Source organism: Pollachius pollachius, assembly GCF_949987615.1.
Source record: "Pollachius pollachius genome assembly, chromosome: 3".
Classification (NCBI taxonomy): Eukaryota; Metazoa; Chordata; class Actinopteri; order Gadiformes; family Gadidae; genus Pollachius; species Pollachius pollachius.
The window spans coordinates 24,052,461-24,070,942 of NC_136936.1; the positions used below are offsets into that span (position 1 = coordinate 24,052,461).

At 39.7% G+C, this 18,482-nt stretch overlaps 1 protein-coding gene across 1 annotated transcript; it reads left to right on the forward strand.

Moving 5' to 3' along the window:
* Window positions 1–301: 301 nt before the first annotated feature.
* Window positions 302–16,945, forward strand: LOC307072971 (putative E3 ubiquitin-protein ligase HERC6). Its single transcript, XM_079732577.1, has 23 exons — window positions 302–662; window positions 1,148–1,301; window positions 1,433–1,503; window positions 2,238–2,465; window positions 2,670–2,761; window positions 3,461–3,588; window positions 3,741–3,883; window positions 4,077–4,129; window positions 4,416–4,507; window positions 4,621–4,680; window positions 4,828–4,924; window positions 5,036–5,216; window positions 8,241–8,392; window positions 8,504–8,626; window positions 8,875–8,973; window positions 10,288–10,467; window positions 10,922–11,068; window positions 11,262–11,431; window positions 11,651–11,717; window positions 11,823–11,893; window positions 15,475–15,658; window positions 16,356–16,458; window positions 16,555–16,945. Exons 1-23 carry the CDS (start codon window positions 458–460, stop codon window positions 16,773–16,775), a joined length of 3,021 nt encoding a protein of 1,006 aa, XP_079588703.1. The 5' UTR covers window positions 302–457; the 3' UTR covers window positions 16,776–16,945.
* Window positions 16,946–18,482: the final 1,537 nt, after the last annotated feature.

Here is an 18,482-nt window from a genome sequence, read left to right on the forward strand (position 1 = left end):
TATTTTGAACATAACTATTTCATATACCTAGGATTATTTAAACACATGTATTCTGTGCAAAGACGGTTTTCTTTAATAATTTCATCACATGAAATTAAACATTTTATATATTTTACATTGTGTTACTGGGATATATGTGCAATTATTAACCCCAGACAGACAGAGACAGACAGTTGTAGCTGACGGTTGTAGCTGAGGCTATACTACGGGGAAGCAAATACCAAAAAATATTTCTTTGGATGACATAAAATAACTAATTAAGATGGTGGCAATGTTGAGCAGAAATCTGCTAGGAAATTAGATGCGATGATATACACCACTGTATTATGGGAGGGGCGGATGTAAAACAGTAGGAAACGAAAGCAGCGCTCATGTCTCTCTTTGGGCGGAGGGTGACTTGATGGGGCTTTGTACCTTACTCTGGTTTTATAAAGTCCACGTGTTTAGTTAAAACTCGATGATGGAGCTGTACAGGTGGAAAAACTGCTCCGCCGAAACAAACCCAGCTCGTTTGTCGTGGAGCATCAATAAAGACATCTCACTCATCTGTTGTGGTGAGCAGCATACTTTATTCCTCACCGGCGATGGCACAGTGTTGTCCTGCGGACAAAACTCCAAAGGACAACTTGGTCGAAATAGTTCCGAAGATCAGACGAAGCCAGGTGAGTTGTTCTTGTACAATATGAGCACTTTCAATATGGGTTCACAGTTAGAAATGGAATTGAGGTTATATAGAAAAATGTCGCCATATAACCAATAGGCATAGGACTATATAAACAATTTATCAACATATGTAACACATAATTCACATCAACTTGTTTATTTTTACGCTTAGTATCACCTTTTTATATCTTTAAAATATTTGTTATTTAGCCTTTTATACAGCCTGGTTTGCCCGCTTTGTTAGTTTCACTTTCTCTTGCAAGTGATCAAAGAAACGAAAGTCATGAGCTGCGCGGAGTTTGGAAGGGGATGGGGCAAATACTACACCACGAATCCTTTCCTGTTGGTACTGAGGCACAACAATGATTTTTGTAAACTAAACTAAATGGAGAATAATTTGTGCATCATTCACGATGACTTTAGTCCCACTCCCTCAGACTTCCCACAAACCATTTCCATTTGTCTGTTTTGTCCCCCGCTGCAGGACGTGTGTCAGGTTATAGAAGAGCGGTGAGCTTGTCCTGCGGTCAGGACCACTGCCTCTTGCTGTCTACAACTGGAGACCTGTACTCCTGGGGGGCAGGTGGTGATGGACAACTGGGCGTTGGACACATAACGTCTATGATCCAAACACCAAGGTCAAGACACAACATCATTCTTAATAATGGTGTGGTCACTGGCAAATAGAAGATTATTAATTCACCAACAATGTCCATAATAAATAAACTCATAAACTCATTAACTAACCAAAGACGTAAATTCTTTACAGTCTGCTGCATTTTCCTGTACCAGTAGTCCAAGTAGCGTGTGGAAACTCCCATTCCTTGGCTTTAACGAAAGGTAATATTTATTGATATTTGAATATTTGTTGTATTTATTTATCTTCTTTGTAAATGCTTAGACCCTAGCAATAGCCTAATCAACAGTCAACATATGTTAACAAAGTTAAAGCGCCAGTGAACACAAAACAGTGTTACTTATGGGGTTAAAAGCCTGAGTACGTCTTCTATGATCTACAACATAGCCATTTTTTTTATTACTAAAATAATCACATGCCCACATGCCCACCCCCTCCTTCCTATAACTCTCAGTCCAAAACGCAATTGTATTAATGTTGTGTTGAGACCGCTGGGAATTATGGGGAAAACATTTTCGTGGCGTCAGAAAGTTCTTGTGAACGACACCTCATGACGCTCTGATGATTCTACTTCTGTTCGGCAACTGGGGCCAGATGTTGATAACAGAGTTGGCCAGTTGGTGACTTTTTGTTTACTATTGACACCCATGAACATGGCGGACCACAAGGCAAAAGTTTGGACCAGTGAGAAAGTTTAACTCAATGTAAAAGTATCCACCATCATATCATAGATTTTTTGCCATGTCTACACTTTACTGATTGATTGACTTTACTATTGATATGCTTCGAGCAAGCTCTGTGTCATTCACAAAAAAACAACGATTTCAGACATTTTTCCAGAGTTTTCCAGAGTAAGGAAGGCCTAACCGATCTGTTATTGTGCTGTATTTTGAGTGTGTTGATGTCTGGCCCTTTGTCCTTCACACACACAACCCAGCCGGAGACGTGTTTTCGTGGGGCTCCAACAGTCACGGCCAGCTGGGTCTAGGGAAGGATGTGCCCCTGCAGCCCTTCCCTGCCCTGGTGCCCTCTCTCACCGGGATACCAGTTACCTTGATGGCGGCCGGTGGGACCCACAGCCTGTTCATCGCTCTCTCAGGCCTAGTCTACTGCTGCGGGGCCAACAAACTGGGCCAACTGGGACTCAACAGAGTGGACGAGAAGGGTACTCATCAACATTTATTTCTGACTGTTATTTTACAAATGTCATTGCTTCTTCCAATGTCTGATTATTTGTCTTTGTTGTTTCTGCTGACCCAGTTGTTTGTGCTGAATGAATACAATTATTGAATGAAAGTGTTAGAATTATTGATTCCTGTCAATTAGATAAAGATTCATGATTTGGGAATGTCCTCAATATGTCCAACAGGTAGGTTTAACATTGTTGCAGTACCGTCCCTCAAACCACTAGAGGTCACCGCTGCAAGCTGTGGCGCAGAACACTCTGTTGTCCTAACAAAGGTATTCACACATGGCTACCAGACCCTTCTCTTCAAACACTATATGTTATTGTCATATTCAATTTTTGGTTGTGTTAAATTGTACATTGTGTGAGGAACAAATTCATATATTTTACCTGCAGTGTTACCTACACAAAATATCCCCATAGATTTATCAAGAAGCATGTATGTGTTTCCCTCTAGACAGTCTCTGTAAGTTAGTCAACCATAAATTAAATATTTATTTGTTCTAAAGTATTGTATATGTTTATTGTCTGAATGTGTTTTCAGACAACTTTCCAACTCTGCCCCCACACGTTAAAATAAAGTTATATAGGGTTTCAAACAACCTTCTTGCACTGGCCTCACAACAGATATATATATTTGTTTTATGAGTCAGTAAATTAACAAGAAGATGATATATATTATGTAAAAACTATTCAGTCAGCCTACTTGCAATGGCAGGCGAAGAAACACAATTGTTTACTAGGGGAGAGAAGAGCTGACCTGCACATCTACTCTGCTATTGGTCGCTTGTCGACAAACATTTGCATAAAGTTAGGCTAGTGTGCGCAGTCGAATTGTGTGACGGATGAACTGACGGACAGACACTCTATTACCCTGGCGAGTCATTGTAGTGGAAGGGGAAGGGGGGCAGACCCAATGATTCCCAATGGGAGTTTGATTGTTGTGTTTTACACTGCTATGTTGGGCTCTCTAGGATGGGAAGGTTTTCACCTTTGGAGATGGAAGCCACGGTCAGCTGGGCCACTGCTCTGCTGCCGGTGAACTAGTGCCCCGAGAGGTCCAGGGCATCGATGAACCTGTCTCACAGATTGCATGCGGCAGGTGCTAATCACATGACCTAATATTAAGTGGATGTGTGGTGGATTATAGAAGAACAATATAAATATATATTGTTTTTTTTGCAAAAAGATGAAAAGCTTAAATAATTAGGTGACATTGGTTTCCTCTAAATATTGATATTTTGATATTTCCAGCCACCACACCTTAATACTGGGCTCATTGGGACACATTTGGACCTTTGGCAGCAAGGTTAAAGGTCAAAGTGGGAGTGATGGTTCAACACCAGCGCTTGTACAACTGCCATGGGCCACTGATGGTGCAGCAACTGTATCTAATGGTACTGTGATTAAATATTTCTAAAACTCAATTTTATTGATTGATTTTTTTAATTGGTATGATTAATATTATGGAATACAAACAGTATAACATGATCTGAGCATCCAGAGGAATAAAGTTGATGATTGTGATGCAACTCTTTTATATCTAGTGTAGTGTCATATAACATTCACCTTGTCCTGCTTCAAACGCAGAGTTGAAAATAGCTGCTGGATGGAACACAAACTTCCTCTACTCACCTGCTGAGGTATCGTATTGAAACACATTCAAGCTAATGCTAATGTAATGACACCACACCTCACCTGGAGGAGTCTTGCCTTGCCCTGAAAGGGTTGATAAGTTACCGGACTGCTTGTGGAGTGCTACGAAAGAAGTGAATCAGAGGCAAAAAAACACTTTCCATGACAGCAGTCAATTATGGAAAAATAATTTACCGCCAAACATTGGGAAGGCCCATTCAAGTGAATGAGGCATTCTACAGCGACGAGCCGTGTAATGATTTCTGTTATTTCCTCTTATGTATTTTTCTATAGAGTTTGACAAGGGACTTGACCATCAGCCGGATTGATGAAAAAAAAATACAAAAGTGGCAGGCAATGGAAAAAGGCGATCATGAGGCTATAGAGTTCGTTATTGCATTCTTTATACTCAAATATATATATGTATATATATTCTTCCATATTTTGTCTATTACTACTGTATCATTAGTGCTAACTATTGTATTATAATCCATTGTAGGGAAATACTGTCAATGTTGGTTTCAAGTTCGAGCCTTGTTGCTGCTTTCGCAAAACCCAAGTAAGTTATTAGTGCTGGATGGTTAAACGGTTCTGGTTTAGTCCCCATAGAACTCACCTGTGCACATCCTGGGAGCAGGTTAAGCTCCCCTTTAGCTTACGACCTGGATCTTCTTCCGCTGTGCCTAACCTTTCTCCGGTTCGCCAGTCTGTCTCCATCGACTACAGGGGAATTGATTGCTGATGTTGAGGCGGCTGCCCAGACTTTTGACCAGCTGCTGAAGATCCCATGGATCAAACAAAGAGCTAAGACCAAATATATAATTAACAATATATTATAAATGAACCGCATATTTATGTTATGTCATTTATGTAGCAATATTTTAACTGTAACCACGTGAATATTTTCCATCTAGATACATTTTACCTTTATTGTCGACCAGCTCCTAAATGCAAGGACTGTGCTTAAGTCCCCCGATGCACTCTTGGTTCTTCTGACATGCCCTCTTCTTCAAGAGGACCACAGCGTGATGGATGAGGTCATCCCACTGGCTTTCATTATCACTGAGCTAAATGGAAAGATGTCCGGGTTACTAAGTGAGTCACCTCTGTCTTGAATCTGATTGGTTCAGTTTGTCTTATACAGTCTCCCTGGGGTATGTATGGCAGACAAACGTCAAATATGGGAGATCAGGGAATTTCGCTTTCTTTGGCTTCATATTAGCTTTGACCCTTCATATTGCAGAATCTGTAAGCGCGTAATTGGCGAACTCGGCCAGCCATAGTAAACTGTAAAAAAGTGTCTGAGGATTTCAAATCAACACCTTGTCGACTGGTCATTGTAGAAATACACAGTATTAATTAAAATCCCATTCAGATAGCTTGATCCAAGCTTTCTTGGGTAGAATATCTCTGTTACAAAACAGGAAACAAAGCGTAACCTACCCCCTTTAGCCTTGGTTTCCGGCCCAGGGTCGCCCCCGGAAGTGTTGCTATAACATGCTTGATCCGAGATTAGTTCCATATGGATTGTATGGTATATCATACCTACAATAAAAAGACCCAGCCAGGTCGAAACATTGCAGCACCATTAAACATATGGGAGATACAGCAGTGTGCCGGCATCTCATTATTTTATGTTGTATACAGCCCTTTTGCCCTGCACCTCACCGATGGAAATGTGCAGAATACCACTACTGCTCTATATTAAACATACACAAACCAGTATAGGTAATTACAGGCAGTACAGGTTATTACATTATTATTAGGTTAGGGCTGCAAGTAGGCCCCAACTATTGTTATTCTTAGGCTTTATTATTCAAACTTTCTTTATTATTCTCTACAAATTTTGGGACCTAACTACTTCCACAATTTTTTCCCGAGAGACACCATTCCACTTTTAAAATGTTCATATTAGCTCTTGCATTTTTATTTTTTATATATTTTAGATTTTTTTAATATTCTATTTTTTAAATATAATTTTTATAATGGAAGCCCATTCTCTGACACTTCAGACTTCGCAACTTGGTAAATTTTGAACCGTTAAACTTTGTTCAGATGTTTAACAAATCACCACACTTTAATCTTTAAATATATTTAAACAGATTTTCAGATATAATATTTTATATTTTATAGGCCTATATTTTCTTCTTAAGTTTGTCTCATTGTTTAGTCGAGGCCTGCTAGAGCTTGAGACTCCACTCACTGTAGCATAAATTGGCTATCACAAAAGTGAATCATTGCCAACGTTGCAGAGCCTAACTGTGCGTTCACACCAAAAGCAAAATGAATATTCCCCGCACAAAGTTGCTTGCATGAGTCTTTACACGTTGTGAAAGTACCAGAGTTGTCGGAGAACCCAACTCCGTTGTTTATGGGTTGATAATATCATCCGGAGGCGCTAACAGCTTTTGGCCGTGATATTATATATTATATTATTTTAGAAAGAGCTCCGGGAGTCAGCAAAGGCAACCATCACTTTCTCCTCCATGTTGCGTTCAATCTGGACTTCAGGGTGTGAACGCTTATAGGTTGTCACGATAAAGCATTAAGCAAAAATCGTGGTACGGTTCAAATATTTCAATTGGCGCGAATTGTTTGCACTAGTAGAATCTCTTGAAATCTGCACCATTCATCAATTTATGACGCAGGTTTTTCCGGCTGAAAATTAGGCTCTATTAGCTTCTTTGCATTGACTTATTATGGATTCACGCCGCGCCTTCATTTTTGATGTGAAAGCACCTTAACACAACGTAAATTCTTAAACGCTTATGGTATGTCGTTTTTCCATAGTGTTCAAATTGTTATTAGATTAGAAATATGATTGAAATATAATACGTTTCAGTGTACGGGGACCCCGGTTTATATGGCTAAAGGCTAGATTCTTCCTACATTTCCGGATGTGTGCTTCTGGTAGAAGTTAAATGCTAACATGATTAAAAACTATTATTTTCACGTCACGCTATCTACACAAACAATATGTCATTTGAAGCTGAGACTTCACAGATTTCAATGGTATGAACCTTATCATTTGTGAGCTTATCTCAATGAACTAGGTGTGAAATACACACACAATTCTTCTATACTTACTTGACTGTAACACTTACTTTATTCCAGTGACGTGCAGTCAACGAATGATGATAAAATTAAAAAATTTAAAAAATATTATATATTGGCATTTGTCTACTGATCTGTGGTCTAAATGTTATTAATGTAGGATTCCAATAATTTAAATTATTTTTATTATCAAAATCGCTGAATTTGCCTATTTCCTGAGGGGAAATACGCAAGCTGAGGCCGGCTGAGGCAGTGAGCAGTGCTGCCTCACAGAGAATTGCGCAATCCCTCACAAACTGGTAGAGCGCATTCGCTCAACCCAGTTAGCTTTTTCACCGTTGTCACCAATGTAATGTTTGTAGACACTTTTATTGTATGATCGCACTTTACTTGAACTAGTTACTGTATTTGATGTATGTGTACCCATATTTAGTCTTGCAGCAACACTAAATATGCTGATCTGACATAAAACCGCGCTGAAAAAGCACGAAATGAGGCAGCCAGTACCTCTGCCTCACTAAAGGGGGCGTATGCTTAAGCCCACAGTGTTTACAGGATGCTTCCGTTAACTTCTTTTAAGCAGTCAAGTGCACTACATCAGTTTGTTTATTTAAAAAAAAACATTTCTGACTGCAAACATGGAAGATAATGATTCAAGGCCGGTACTATATAACAATTGGGTTCATATATTTGTAAATCTGACTCTGAAAAAATCAGTGCCTCACCAGCCACAGACCTCACCGCACGTCTCTGCTTTATTTAAACTTTATCACTTTAGCTATTTGTTTAACTTTACACTTTATTTGTTTCCAGCCATTACATTTTCTTTAAATGGTGTGCATGTTTACATTGTTTACTCCAGTAAGACCTTTGAATTCTGTTCTAATCTTTTCACTTTATTACGCCTTAAACTATTGGGCTGAATTAAAACATTTAAACCTAAATTTGCACTATAGCACTTTTCTACAGGAAGTGCATTTTCTAGTTATAAGTTATTACAGGTAGTATGTTATTACAGGTAGAATATAATGTGTTTGTATAATGTTGTTTTTATTATTGTTTAAGGAGATTGTTGGTCTTCCCTGCCCCCTGCCATCCTGACCAATCACATCACGGTGTTCAAACGGGCCCTGTCCTTCCTTCTCATGAATGGCCTTTTGGAGTCTCATGACAATCAGATCAAAATCTTGCTGGAGACTCTCAAGATGCTCTACAAGGTGAGACACCAACCTTTACTTGTTAGTTTTTAATGACACTTTCTAGGACCCTAAAAGGAGCCCCTTATGTTCTACATTATTTTTATTATTTATCAATATATTTTTTCACAGGCTAATAAAGCTGGCCGGTCTCTGAAGATTCCACTGAGTACTTTTTATGTAGACCAAATTGAACGATCACAGTACAATGCTTTTGAGGATGTGGGCCTTTGGATTGCATTCTCACAAAAGGAGGTAGAAACAAATCATTCATCATGTATTCATACCTTTTCATTTGGAGTTATCATATTCAGTATTTGCATCTGCTGAATCATATTTGCAGGTGTGAAGTGGTTTACAAGCATTACAACTACGAAACATTAGCGCTTGAAGGTTGTGGTTAAAGTATAAAATACTCTTAAATGTCAAACTTTCAAAGAAATGTTAGATACTTGTTGTTTTAGTTGTTATAATTAAGAATTATCCTTCTTTCTATATTTAAGGCAAAGGAGAACGCACCAGCCATCTTCTGCCGGTATCCATTTGTGTTAAATCTCCCTTGCAAGTTGGCGTCCTTTAACATCCACGCAAATTATCTCAAGGTATAACTGTCAGAGCCAATATCTCTCCATTGTTTTTGTCAAATGATACATGCTACATGGCCTACTATGTAGAAATGATGCACCAGTAATGCAGTAATGCGTGATTGAATAAATTGCACATTTTATTTAATATCTACTGGACCATTTTATTAAATACAATTGATAATTGATGATTTTAAGTTTGGGGAGTAGGACAGCAACAGCAATAAAAGACAGTGGACATTATCAAATGCTTTATTAGAGCATTTGATAATTCAGATGCTCTGACACAAAAAAAGAAGAAAGTCTGGTATCTGTGGTTGCAGGCCATAAGCCTGTCCAGTCAGACCTATTGCTTAAAGGAGAAATCCGGTGTAAAATGGATCTGGGATATGTTTAGTATGATAACGAGTTGGAATGTTCGTTTGGGAGCAAAAAAGTGTGTGTAGACGTGTTCTTAAGTTGGCTGTTTTTAGCCGTTTCTACCAAAACGCTATAAACTTGGAACGATGGGGGCATTTGTTATGGTAAAAACTAAATCGCTATTTTAAACCACTTAAAAGGCTAGAAGTAGCCCAACACTTCTTTGGTAGTATAATAAGGGTCTTAACATATAAAACAAGGCATTGATAACTTTGTACAGATTGTTTATTAAAAATGACATTTTATGCACACAATACCATCAGTAGTTCACCCGTCGACGCCATCTTGTTTTTAAGACTCAATAAGTAGATTGGCGAACACAGAGCTTGCTTGTTGACGGATGTCACAATCCCTGTGTTCGTCAATCTACCTATCGAGTCTTAAAAAAAAGATGCCCCTATCGTTCCAAGTTTATATGCGCTTTTTTGCTCCAAAACGAACGTTCCAACTCGTTATCCTACCAAACATATCCCAAATCCATTTTTGGATTTGTCCTTTAAGCTAGCAAGCTAGTCATTTGTTTTGGGTGAGTGGCTTTGAGGAAGGCCTGAAGAGAAGAGGTGAGATTTTTTCAACGGGAACCTTCAAAATCCATCTTGCTCTGGCAGGTTTTGTGGGAAGAATGCATTTTTATGTGCTTTTATAGTTAAATCAATCACTCAGTCTCACAACCGATAAATAGGTTGTGAGACTGAGTGAGGTGACTGACGGCACACAAGGCCAAACAACAACTTTGTACAAGGGAGGGATCAAGTCCAGGAATCGCGCTCTTGATGAGGAACCAGCTCCGTCTGAGGCATCAGCATGCAGAGTGGAGAAGAACAGCAGGAAGAGACAGATCGAAGGAGGTCCAGAAGGATGAGTAACAAACAGTATATTGTGTTTTGATGGGCCTTGCTTCTTTTCTTACAGAATCAACACCGTCTGGAGTTACATGTCGCCATGGTGGAGCCAGAATTTGAAGTTAGTCTCCAGGGGAACCCTGAAGTGGCGCCAGGGTTCCAGCTCAAACTGAGACGAACACATCTTGTTGAAGATACTTTCCGCCACCTGTCTTCAGCCGACCACTCTCTTTTCAAGAGGCAACTCTTGGTAAATTAGTCACTGTTAAACGTCGGTCTCTTTTGTGTCTCTCAGTTCTGTTTTTCCCTATTACACCGGAGCGCCACTGAAAATCTCTGTCATGCATTCACCCTTACACAGAATTATTTTTCTTGAGATTGAAAAAAATAATTTCCAAATTTATGGCTGAAAATCGCTCCGAAATTGAGCATGACTTATTTATTTACTTCGATTGAGCACCTTCAGTTGATTTTCATGGCTGCGTTTCCAAACCAAATCAAAATGTTGATGGACCACTTATTTACTGAGGTGTTATTATATTATTATTAATATTATTATAGTATTAACTGTGTTCCTTCTCAAGGCCTCTATCTCAATGGCTTGGGGAGAACTTCCTTGTCCCTTTTTGGTTCTGGTGTCGAGCATGTTGAATCGATTGAGGCTGACTTACTCCAAGGTCACTAAAGCCTGTAATGTAATGTAGGTGCACTTCAAAGAAGAACTGGAATTGACCTCCAAAGAAGTCAACCAAAAAGACTTCTTCATCAACGTGTTTGAGGAGCTCATGGACCCAGGGTCAAAAATGTTCATGTATAATGAAGGCCAGACACTAGCTTGGTTCCCTGCCCAGGTGAGGAATACCCTTCAAGCTTCACAACTTTTGTTATGTCCACACAGTAACAATAATACAATTATTACTATACACTTGAAATTACATAAAATATCGGTATGATAATTCACTTTTCTGACCGTTTTTCCTAATATAGTTTATATATATATATATTCCACACTAACAACTATCAACCTGTGTTTGTGTGGGACAGGTCGAACCGCCCAGATTGGAGAAGTACTTCCTGTTTGGAGTTCTATGTGGCATTGCCTTGAACAACTACAACATCATCAACCTGCCTTTCCCATTAGTTCTCTTCAAGAAGCTGGTCAACGTGAAACCATCCTATGAAGACATGAAAGAATTTGAGCCAGTAGTAGCAAGGTATGTCACTGTTTTACAGAAATTAATAGCCTGGCATTTAATTTCCTGTGGTTAATATATGGTTATCTAATCAAAAGTGAAGATGTTATTTTATACTTTTTTAATTAAGAAACATCAATGGTTCTATCAACTAGAATCAACTAGAACCAAATAAATATCAAAGGCTAGGGCAGGGTTTAGGAGGCAGATCAACTAAATCCATGGGGGCCATCCTTACAGGAGTTTGCATTGCATTTTGGAAGACTACACCTCTGAGGACTTTGACAAGTTGGACCTCATCTTCACGGTAGGGTGAATTTCTTCTGCAAAACAGAAGGCCTTATGGGCTTTCCTTAGGCTTTTTCTAATTGACAAGTAATTGCAATGGCTCATTGGTCATTGTGTGTTGCAGGTGGACTGGGATGGCAGAAAAGTGGAACTTGATTCAACAGCAAAAGGGAAGCCTGTCTCATGTTCCAACAAGTAGGTTTATGGACGATTGAGGTCAATCTATTATCATCCAGTTAGACTTGGACCTGACAATACATCTTTTTTCTAAAAACATATAGGCAAGGCAAGGCAACTTTATTCATGTAGCACTTTTCATACACAAGGCAGACTCAAAGTGCTTCACATATAAACATTGTCATACAATAAAATAAAATAATAGATTAGTAAAAGAAAACATATGCAAAAAATGAGTAAAATAGATCAGCATTTTAGAAAGTGCAAAGTATTTAAGATCAGATCAACAGTCTCTCTGGTATCCACGTCGGGACTCCAACCCGACCTAAAGGAATTCTGTCCTTTCACTGGGACTCCAACCCGACCTAAAGGAACTTGGTCCTTTCTCTGGGACTCCAACCCGACCTAAAGGAACTTGGTCCTTTCTCTGGGACTCCAACCCAGATTCTAGGACTCTAACCCAGACAGAACTTGGGTCTCAAACCCTTATCCTTTCTCTCTTGTATCAGATCATGTATCTTTATCTTTCTTATCTTTCTTTAAGTTAAAAAAGCATTTTAGAAAGTGCAATGTATTTAAGATTTAGCAGAAAGCTAAAGCAAACATAAATGTCTTCAGTCTTGTTTTAAAGGTGGTCAGAGTTGGAGCAAGTCTTGAATCCTGAGAGTGTTTATTCCAGGTATTTGTTGCATAGTAACTAAATCCTGCTTTCCCATCTTTCGTGTTTACTCTGGGGATAATTAACAAATTAGTCTCAGAAGTTCTTAGTGGTCTAGAAGGCTTATGTAGTGGAAGGCTTATGTAGCCTATCAGTTAAATATTTCGGCCCTAAACCATGTAGGGATTTATAGGTTAGCAACATAATTTTAAAATCAATTTTCTGACCTACAGGAAGCCAATGTAACGATTTAAGAATTGGTGTAATATGTTCAAATATTATGGTCTTTATTAGAACTCTAGCAGCAGCATTCTGAACAAGCTGAAGTTTCCTTAAGAGTTTTTTTTGGGAGACCTGTAAGGAGACCATTGCAGTAATCAAGCTTACTAGTGATAAAGGCATGTACAAGTTTTTGTAAGTCTTCGGTGGACATGAGCCCTCTAATTGCTACATTTTTAAGGTGACAATATGCAGATTTTGTAACTGATTTGATGTGATCCTCGGAATGTAAATCAGTATCCATGATAACCCCTAGATTTCTGGCTTTGATTGAGGTTTTCAGGGACAGACATTGAAGGTGTTGGGTTACTTTAAGCCTTTCCATTTTAGCACCAAATACAATTATCCGGTTTTGTCCTCATTTAGTTGAAGGACATTTCCACACATCCAGTCTTTGACTTGCTCAATGCACTGGCACAGCAGATCTATGGGCCGATAGTCATTTGTTTATAGCGATACATCAATTTGCGTGTCATCAGCATAGCAATGATGGTCAATCTTGTTATTTTGCATGATTTGCCCTAGTGGTAGCATGTAGATGTTGAATAAGGAGGGTCCTAAGATCGAACTTTAGAAAAAAAAATGCATCATCACTGATGTAAACTGAGGTACTGAGGAACTGAGGTACTGAGGTGTTATAGTTCGAACATCAGACACCCTTTCTCAGGCGCCCCAGTTGAGGTTGATCAAGCTAGCTCTTCAGCTTTTGCCCTAGCAGCACTCTCCCACAGATACACTCTAATGATCCAGACCTGGAGGCGTTCTCTGCAGCATCTGTGTTGTTATAGAAGGTCCTCCTCCCCCTCTCGCCTGTGATGCAGAGTGCACCGTAAGCCCTTAAGAGGGACTGTCCTGCAGATCATCTGCCCCCTATCTATTATGGCGAGCATCTTGCCACCTAACCTTGTCTTTGGCAGTCGCCCTCCCGCTCAATGGCCTCATCCGTGTAGTCTTCCCATGACATGGTAAGCCTCAGCACGACAACACTCTTCATTGCCACTGTCACCAGAACAATATGAGGTCTTGTTGTGTTCCAGGTAATATGCTGAGTTGCCTGCCTAAGTCCACTGTCAGCTGTTGCATTGTTGAGAAGCCCTGATTCTGCTCTCACCTCATTCTGGAGTAGTTGCCACCGCTCCTTGACCCAAGTATTGTCATAATGGGGGACAGCTCAGTGCTTTATCTGGACACTGCTCCCACCACGACTTGATGGCATATCCATGACTCTGCCTGTTCAACTGGCACCTCCACAGTCCACGTCCTACTGGTCTTGACTGCTTCCCCTGCAATGTAGACTTAAGGGTTGCTTGGCTTTCTGAACTGCAGCACCTCCCTTGCACGCAAGACCCTCAAATTCCACCTTGGTGGATTTCAGGGGGAGCCTTAGTTTGCAGGTTTTACCATAGAGGGCGATGCAGCAATGCCACTTCCAACGGTATCGGCTGATGCCTCTTCCCAGGTCTGAAACTGTGGCAGTCAGGAACAACTAGAGGAGCAGGGACCACATAATCCTGTTCTGGTAAATCCATACCTTGATTTTTCTTGGAATGCCTTTTCTGTGAACATCTTCCAGCCAACCCTCCATCACCTCGCAACTGTTCGTAATAGTAGCTGTATCCCTGAGGCTGTAGTCCAAGATCTTCCCTAGGCTTCTGAGAGATGGTAGTGATTCATGTTTCTGAGGTGGAAAACCGAAATTTATTCACTTCTCTTTCTTTCTTCAAAACCAAAGACCTTGATTTCACTAGCTTGAACGACATCCCGGCCAATCCCAAATCGAGTTAACGTAATTGGTTAACCGGGACAAGGACTTGCTGAAAGTGTTAGGTTGTGCATCGACATGAAATCATTTGATTTCAGTGGCCCTACCACCATAATTCCGGAGCTTTTGTGTAGAATGAAACATGTATGGCAACATTGCTAGTAAGCCATTGCAGATTCCGAAATACATTTATTATTGTTATGCAAGACAAGGCAAGGCAACTTTATTTATCTAGGACTTTTTCATATGAGGCAGTCAAAGTGCTTCACATAGACAATAAAATAAAATAATAAAATAAATAGATAAGTAAAAGAAAACAAAGGCAATGATAAAAAATAAAAAGCATTTTAGAAAGTGCTATGTATTTAAGATTAATCAGAAAGCTAAAGCAAATATAAGTCCTTTTCATTTTAAGTGGTCAGAGTTGGGACAAGTCTTATGTCTTGTTTCCACCGAACGGTACAGCCCGATGCGATATGGTGCGGCACGGTTACTTAATCTGGCTGGCGTTTCCAACGCCGACACTACCCTTATGGTAGGGCGGGGTTTAAGCCTGATGGCAATAGCCATGGCAGCAGCTATGTAAGCATCGTTACATCATAGCTGCGCGACACAGTGTAGCCTGCTAATAAATTCATTGTTTTGTTTTTACTCTGGGGATAAATAATAGATTAGTCTCAGAAGATCTTCGTGGTCTACAAAGCTTATGTAGTGGAGGCATATCAGTTATATACTTTTGCCCTAGTAAAACAATACTACTAATTATAGTTTTGCAGGCTGTTAAATTGGATATAAGAACCCTCAGGCCCTGCACCGTAAATAATATTTATACCGTGTTCAAATTGTCCTTACCAACACAAGTATGCTTTTTCTAAAGCATAGCACTTTGTCCATCCACAGGAAAGAGTTTGTCGATACCTACATCGACTATGCCTTCAACAAATCCGTTGAGAAGGTGTTTGAAGAGTTCAAGAGAGGCTTCTTCAAGGTGTGCAACAGAGACGGGGTAGAGTTCTTCCAGCCGGAAGAGTTACGAGGCGTGATGGTCGGCCAGGAATTCACTGACTGGAATGTGATGAAGCAGGTCTGCACTACTTGGCATAACAAGTGACACACTATTTTATTGAGAGGAGATCATTATATCTGCATGTGGTCGTTTCCAGACTTTCCTGTTATTTAAATGTTGAGAAACATGATGGAGAAATGAGGAAATCGAAAACAGAGAAAAAGAGAATATATGGAAAGACAAAGAAAATAAACATTGAGCAATAAAAGAGAAAAATATGGAGGGCAGAAACATTTTGATAAAAGATGAAGAATGAGAATATTGAGAAAAGAGAAATAAAAGATGGAGATATAACAAGAGAAAATAAAAATAATGTAAATGTAGAAAAGAAGAGCGTGAGCTACATTCAGAATGTAAGAAAAGTGAGAAAAAGGATGGATAACAAGTTATTTTGAAAAAGATGTAGAATGAGAAAAAGATGGAGAAAATGAAATACATAAGAGACAGGTTATAACAGGAATAATATTCTCCAATATATAAAAAATGAAGAAAAACAAGACGAAGGGTGAAAATGAGAAAGAACCAAACCGCTCTCCTGGGTATGCCACCAAAACTACGGTTGTTATGATCGGGTCAGAAGTTATAATTTACAATTCACATGAAATCTTTCTTCCCGAAAGATTCACTTCGGTACCTTCGGATGGAAGCATTCGCGCTATGAGTAAATGACAATGTTGAATAATGGTTGATTTGTAATACTCTGTAACTCCCCCAGAACACAGTGTACGAAGGAGAGTACAGCGAAACACATCCCACTATCATAACCTTTTGGGAGGTGTTTGATGAACTGAACGAGGATGAAAAGAAACGTTTTCTCTGTAAGCATTAAACATGCTGCTCCGTAACTTAGTAGTCATAGTATGTATATGATGTATGTACCTTTGTAACATAATCTCCACCTGCCTTGTCATCAGTGTTCCTCACAGGTCTGGATCGTGTACCCATTATCGGGATAACAAAAGTAAAGATGACGGTGGCGATCCTGCCAAATGCCACAGAACTCCATTTCCCAGAAGCCCTCACTTGCCATTCCATCTTACTGCTACCCAACTACAGGAGATATCCCACCAAGAGGACGCTAAAAAGCATGCTGTTGGCAGCCATTTACCACACTAGAGGCTTCTGGGAGGAATGATAAAGCCGCCTTAAGATGTTCGGTCACACCATACATCCGTTGATTGGGTTCATTTATTTAGCACCAGATACCCAACTGGTAGACTCACTGGTATATTTAGCTTTTAAGACGTTAAGTTGTTGATCATGTAAGTGTTGCACACTTGAAAATAAACTCAAGCGTGACTTGAAGAGTAGTTTCTTTAATGAGTTCTGTAAACATACACAAGCAAGGTACACATCTGGTTACGACACGCTCTGTCCGCCATGTCTCAACACTGCTCTACAGAATGTGTAGCTTTTGGTCTGTTTACATCCTAATCTCAGTATTACACCATTCGCAAAAATACATATTAATAGACTTAGTAATCGGCAATGGAAATACACAAAATAAAAGCACATTGTGGCTCCTGATATTATTCCCAGTTCTTAACCTTGGCATACAAAGTAAACAAACACCATCTACATAAATGTACCGCGACCGGACCTTAATGGCGACGCAAGAAGATTAGCTTAGCTGTTAGTAGAAGTTGCTTATGACGGCATTACAACCTTTCAATACAACATCCACGGCTGAGTCAACTTGCCAACTCTTCCCCACATCTCCAACCCCTGCCCAGCTCATCCCATGTACATTCCTGACTCTTACACTGTCTGCTTACCTGTAAACATACACAAGCAAGGTACACATCTGGTTACGACACGCTCTGTCCGCCATGTCTCAACACTGCTCTACAGAATGTGTAGCTTTCACCAGACAGAGTGCACCAATAGACCAACGCCACTCTGTGGCGGAAATTAGGTACTACATGCATTACATTATATGGGCGTAAAGGAATATGGAGCACAATGTTTACAAAATGAAACAAAAACAAGAAGAATGACTGTTAAACAAATTATGGTAAAATGGGGGCGGGGGTGTACTTATCTAACACGCTATTCTCACATTCTCCCCTCCAAAAAGTGATGTCGTCCCTGACATTCTATTACCAAACCACATTATGATTTCAATAGTCCACATGTGACATCTATGCATAGAATGTAGGAAAGTTATTTCCAAGGAGTCAGAGTTCATGTGTCCATAAAGATGCATGACTGTCCACAGTCCCAAATATGACATATATCTCCTGTTAATGCCATATGTCTGCAGCAGGTGTATTTGTGCACGATAACAGCCCACTGCCACCTCGCTATAAGCGAGGACATCTGCATCTTCCCTGAGAGTAAGGTACTTTACCCAGGAATAACCTCCTATCTAAGCCAACATGTGGTACACTTCCTTTGATAAAGTCTGTCTTAGTGTCATACACTTTTTACCCAACAAATTAGTAATCATTACTTGCTAAACATTAACAACTGTATTTCCACCTTGCTCAAGTATAACTTTACCATTAACTGATTATAAATATTTTGCTTTTACTCTGAACACAACAGCAAATAATTCCTAACACATGCTCAATCTTTCCTTATGCATTATCTTTGCACTTAATCATGTGACATGGTAGGCTGCCCTAACTTATGATATGTAAATATCATTTTTGGTTTTCTTGCTCTGAAAGGATACTTATTCTCCACGGCAGGAGGATCAGCAGGATCTTCATCCTCATCACTGGGTGCAGATTCAGGAGACCCCTCTTCACTCTGAGTGTCAGATATCTCAGTGTCCTGCTCTGATGCCCTGATTTCCTCTCCATCTGATGCCAGGTCTTGTCTTATTCCATCGTCTTCA

What these genes read in the sequence shown, in the direction of transcription:
- LOC307072971 (XM_079732577.1), top strand. Translation starts at nt 458, where the DNA reads ATGATGGAGCTGTACAGGTGGAAAAACTGCTCCGCCGAAACAAACCCA. An exon ending in TTCCTTGGCTTTAACGAAAG is followed by an intron (nt 1,504 to 2,237) that starts GTAATATTTATT and finishes CACACAACCCAG; the next exon opens with CCGGAGACGTGTTTTCGTGG. An exon ending in ACTCTGTTGTCCTAACAAAG is followed by an intron (nt 2,762 to 3,460) that starts GTATTCACACAT and finishes TGGGCTCTCTAG; the next exon opens with GATGGGAAGGTTTTCACCTT.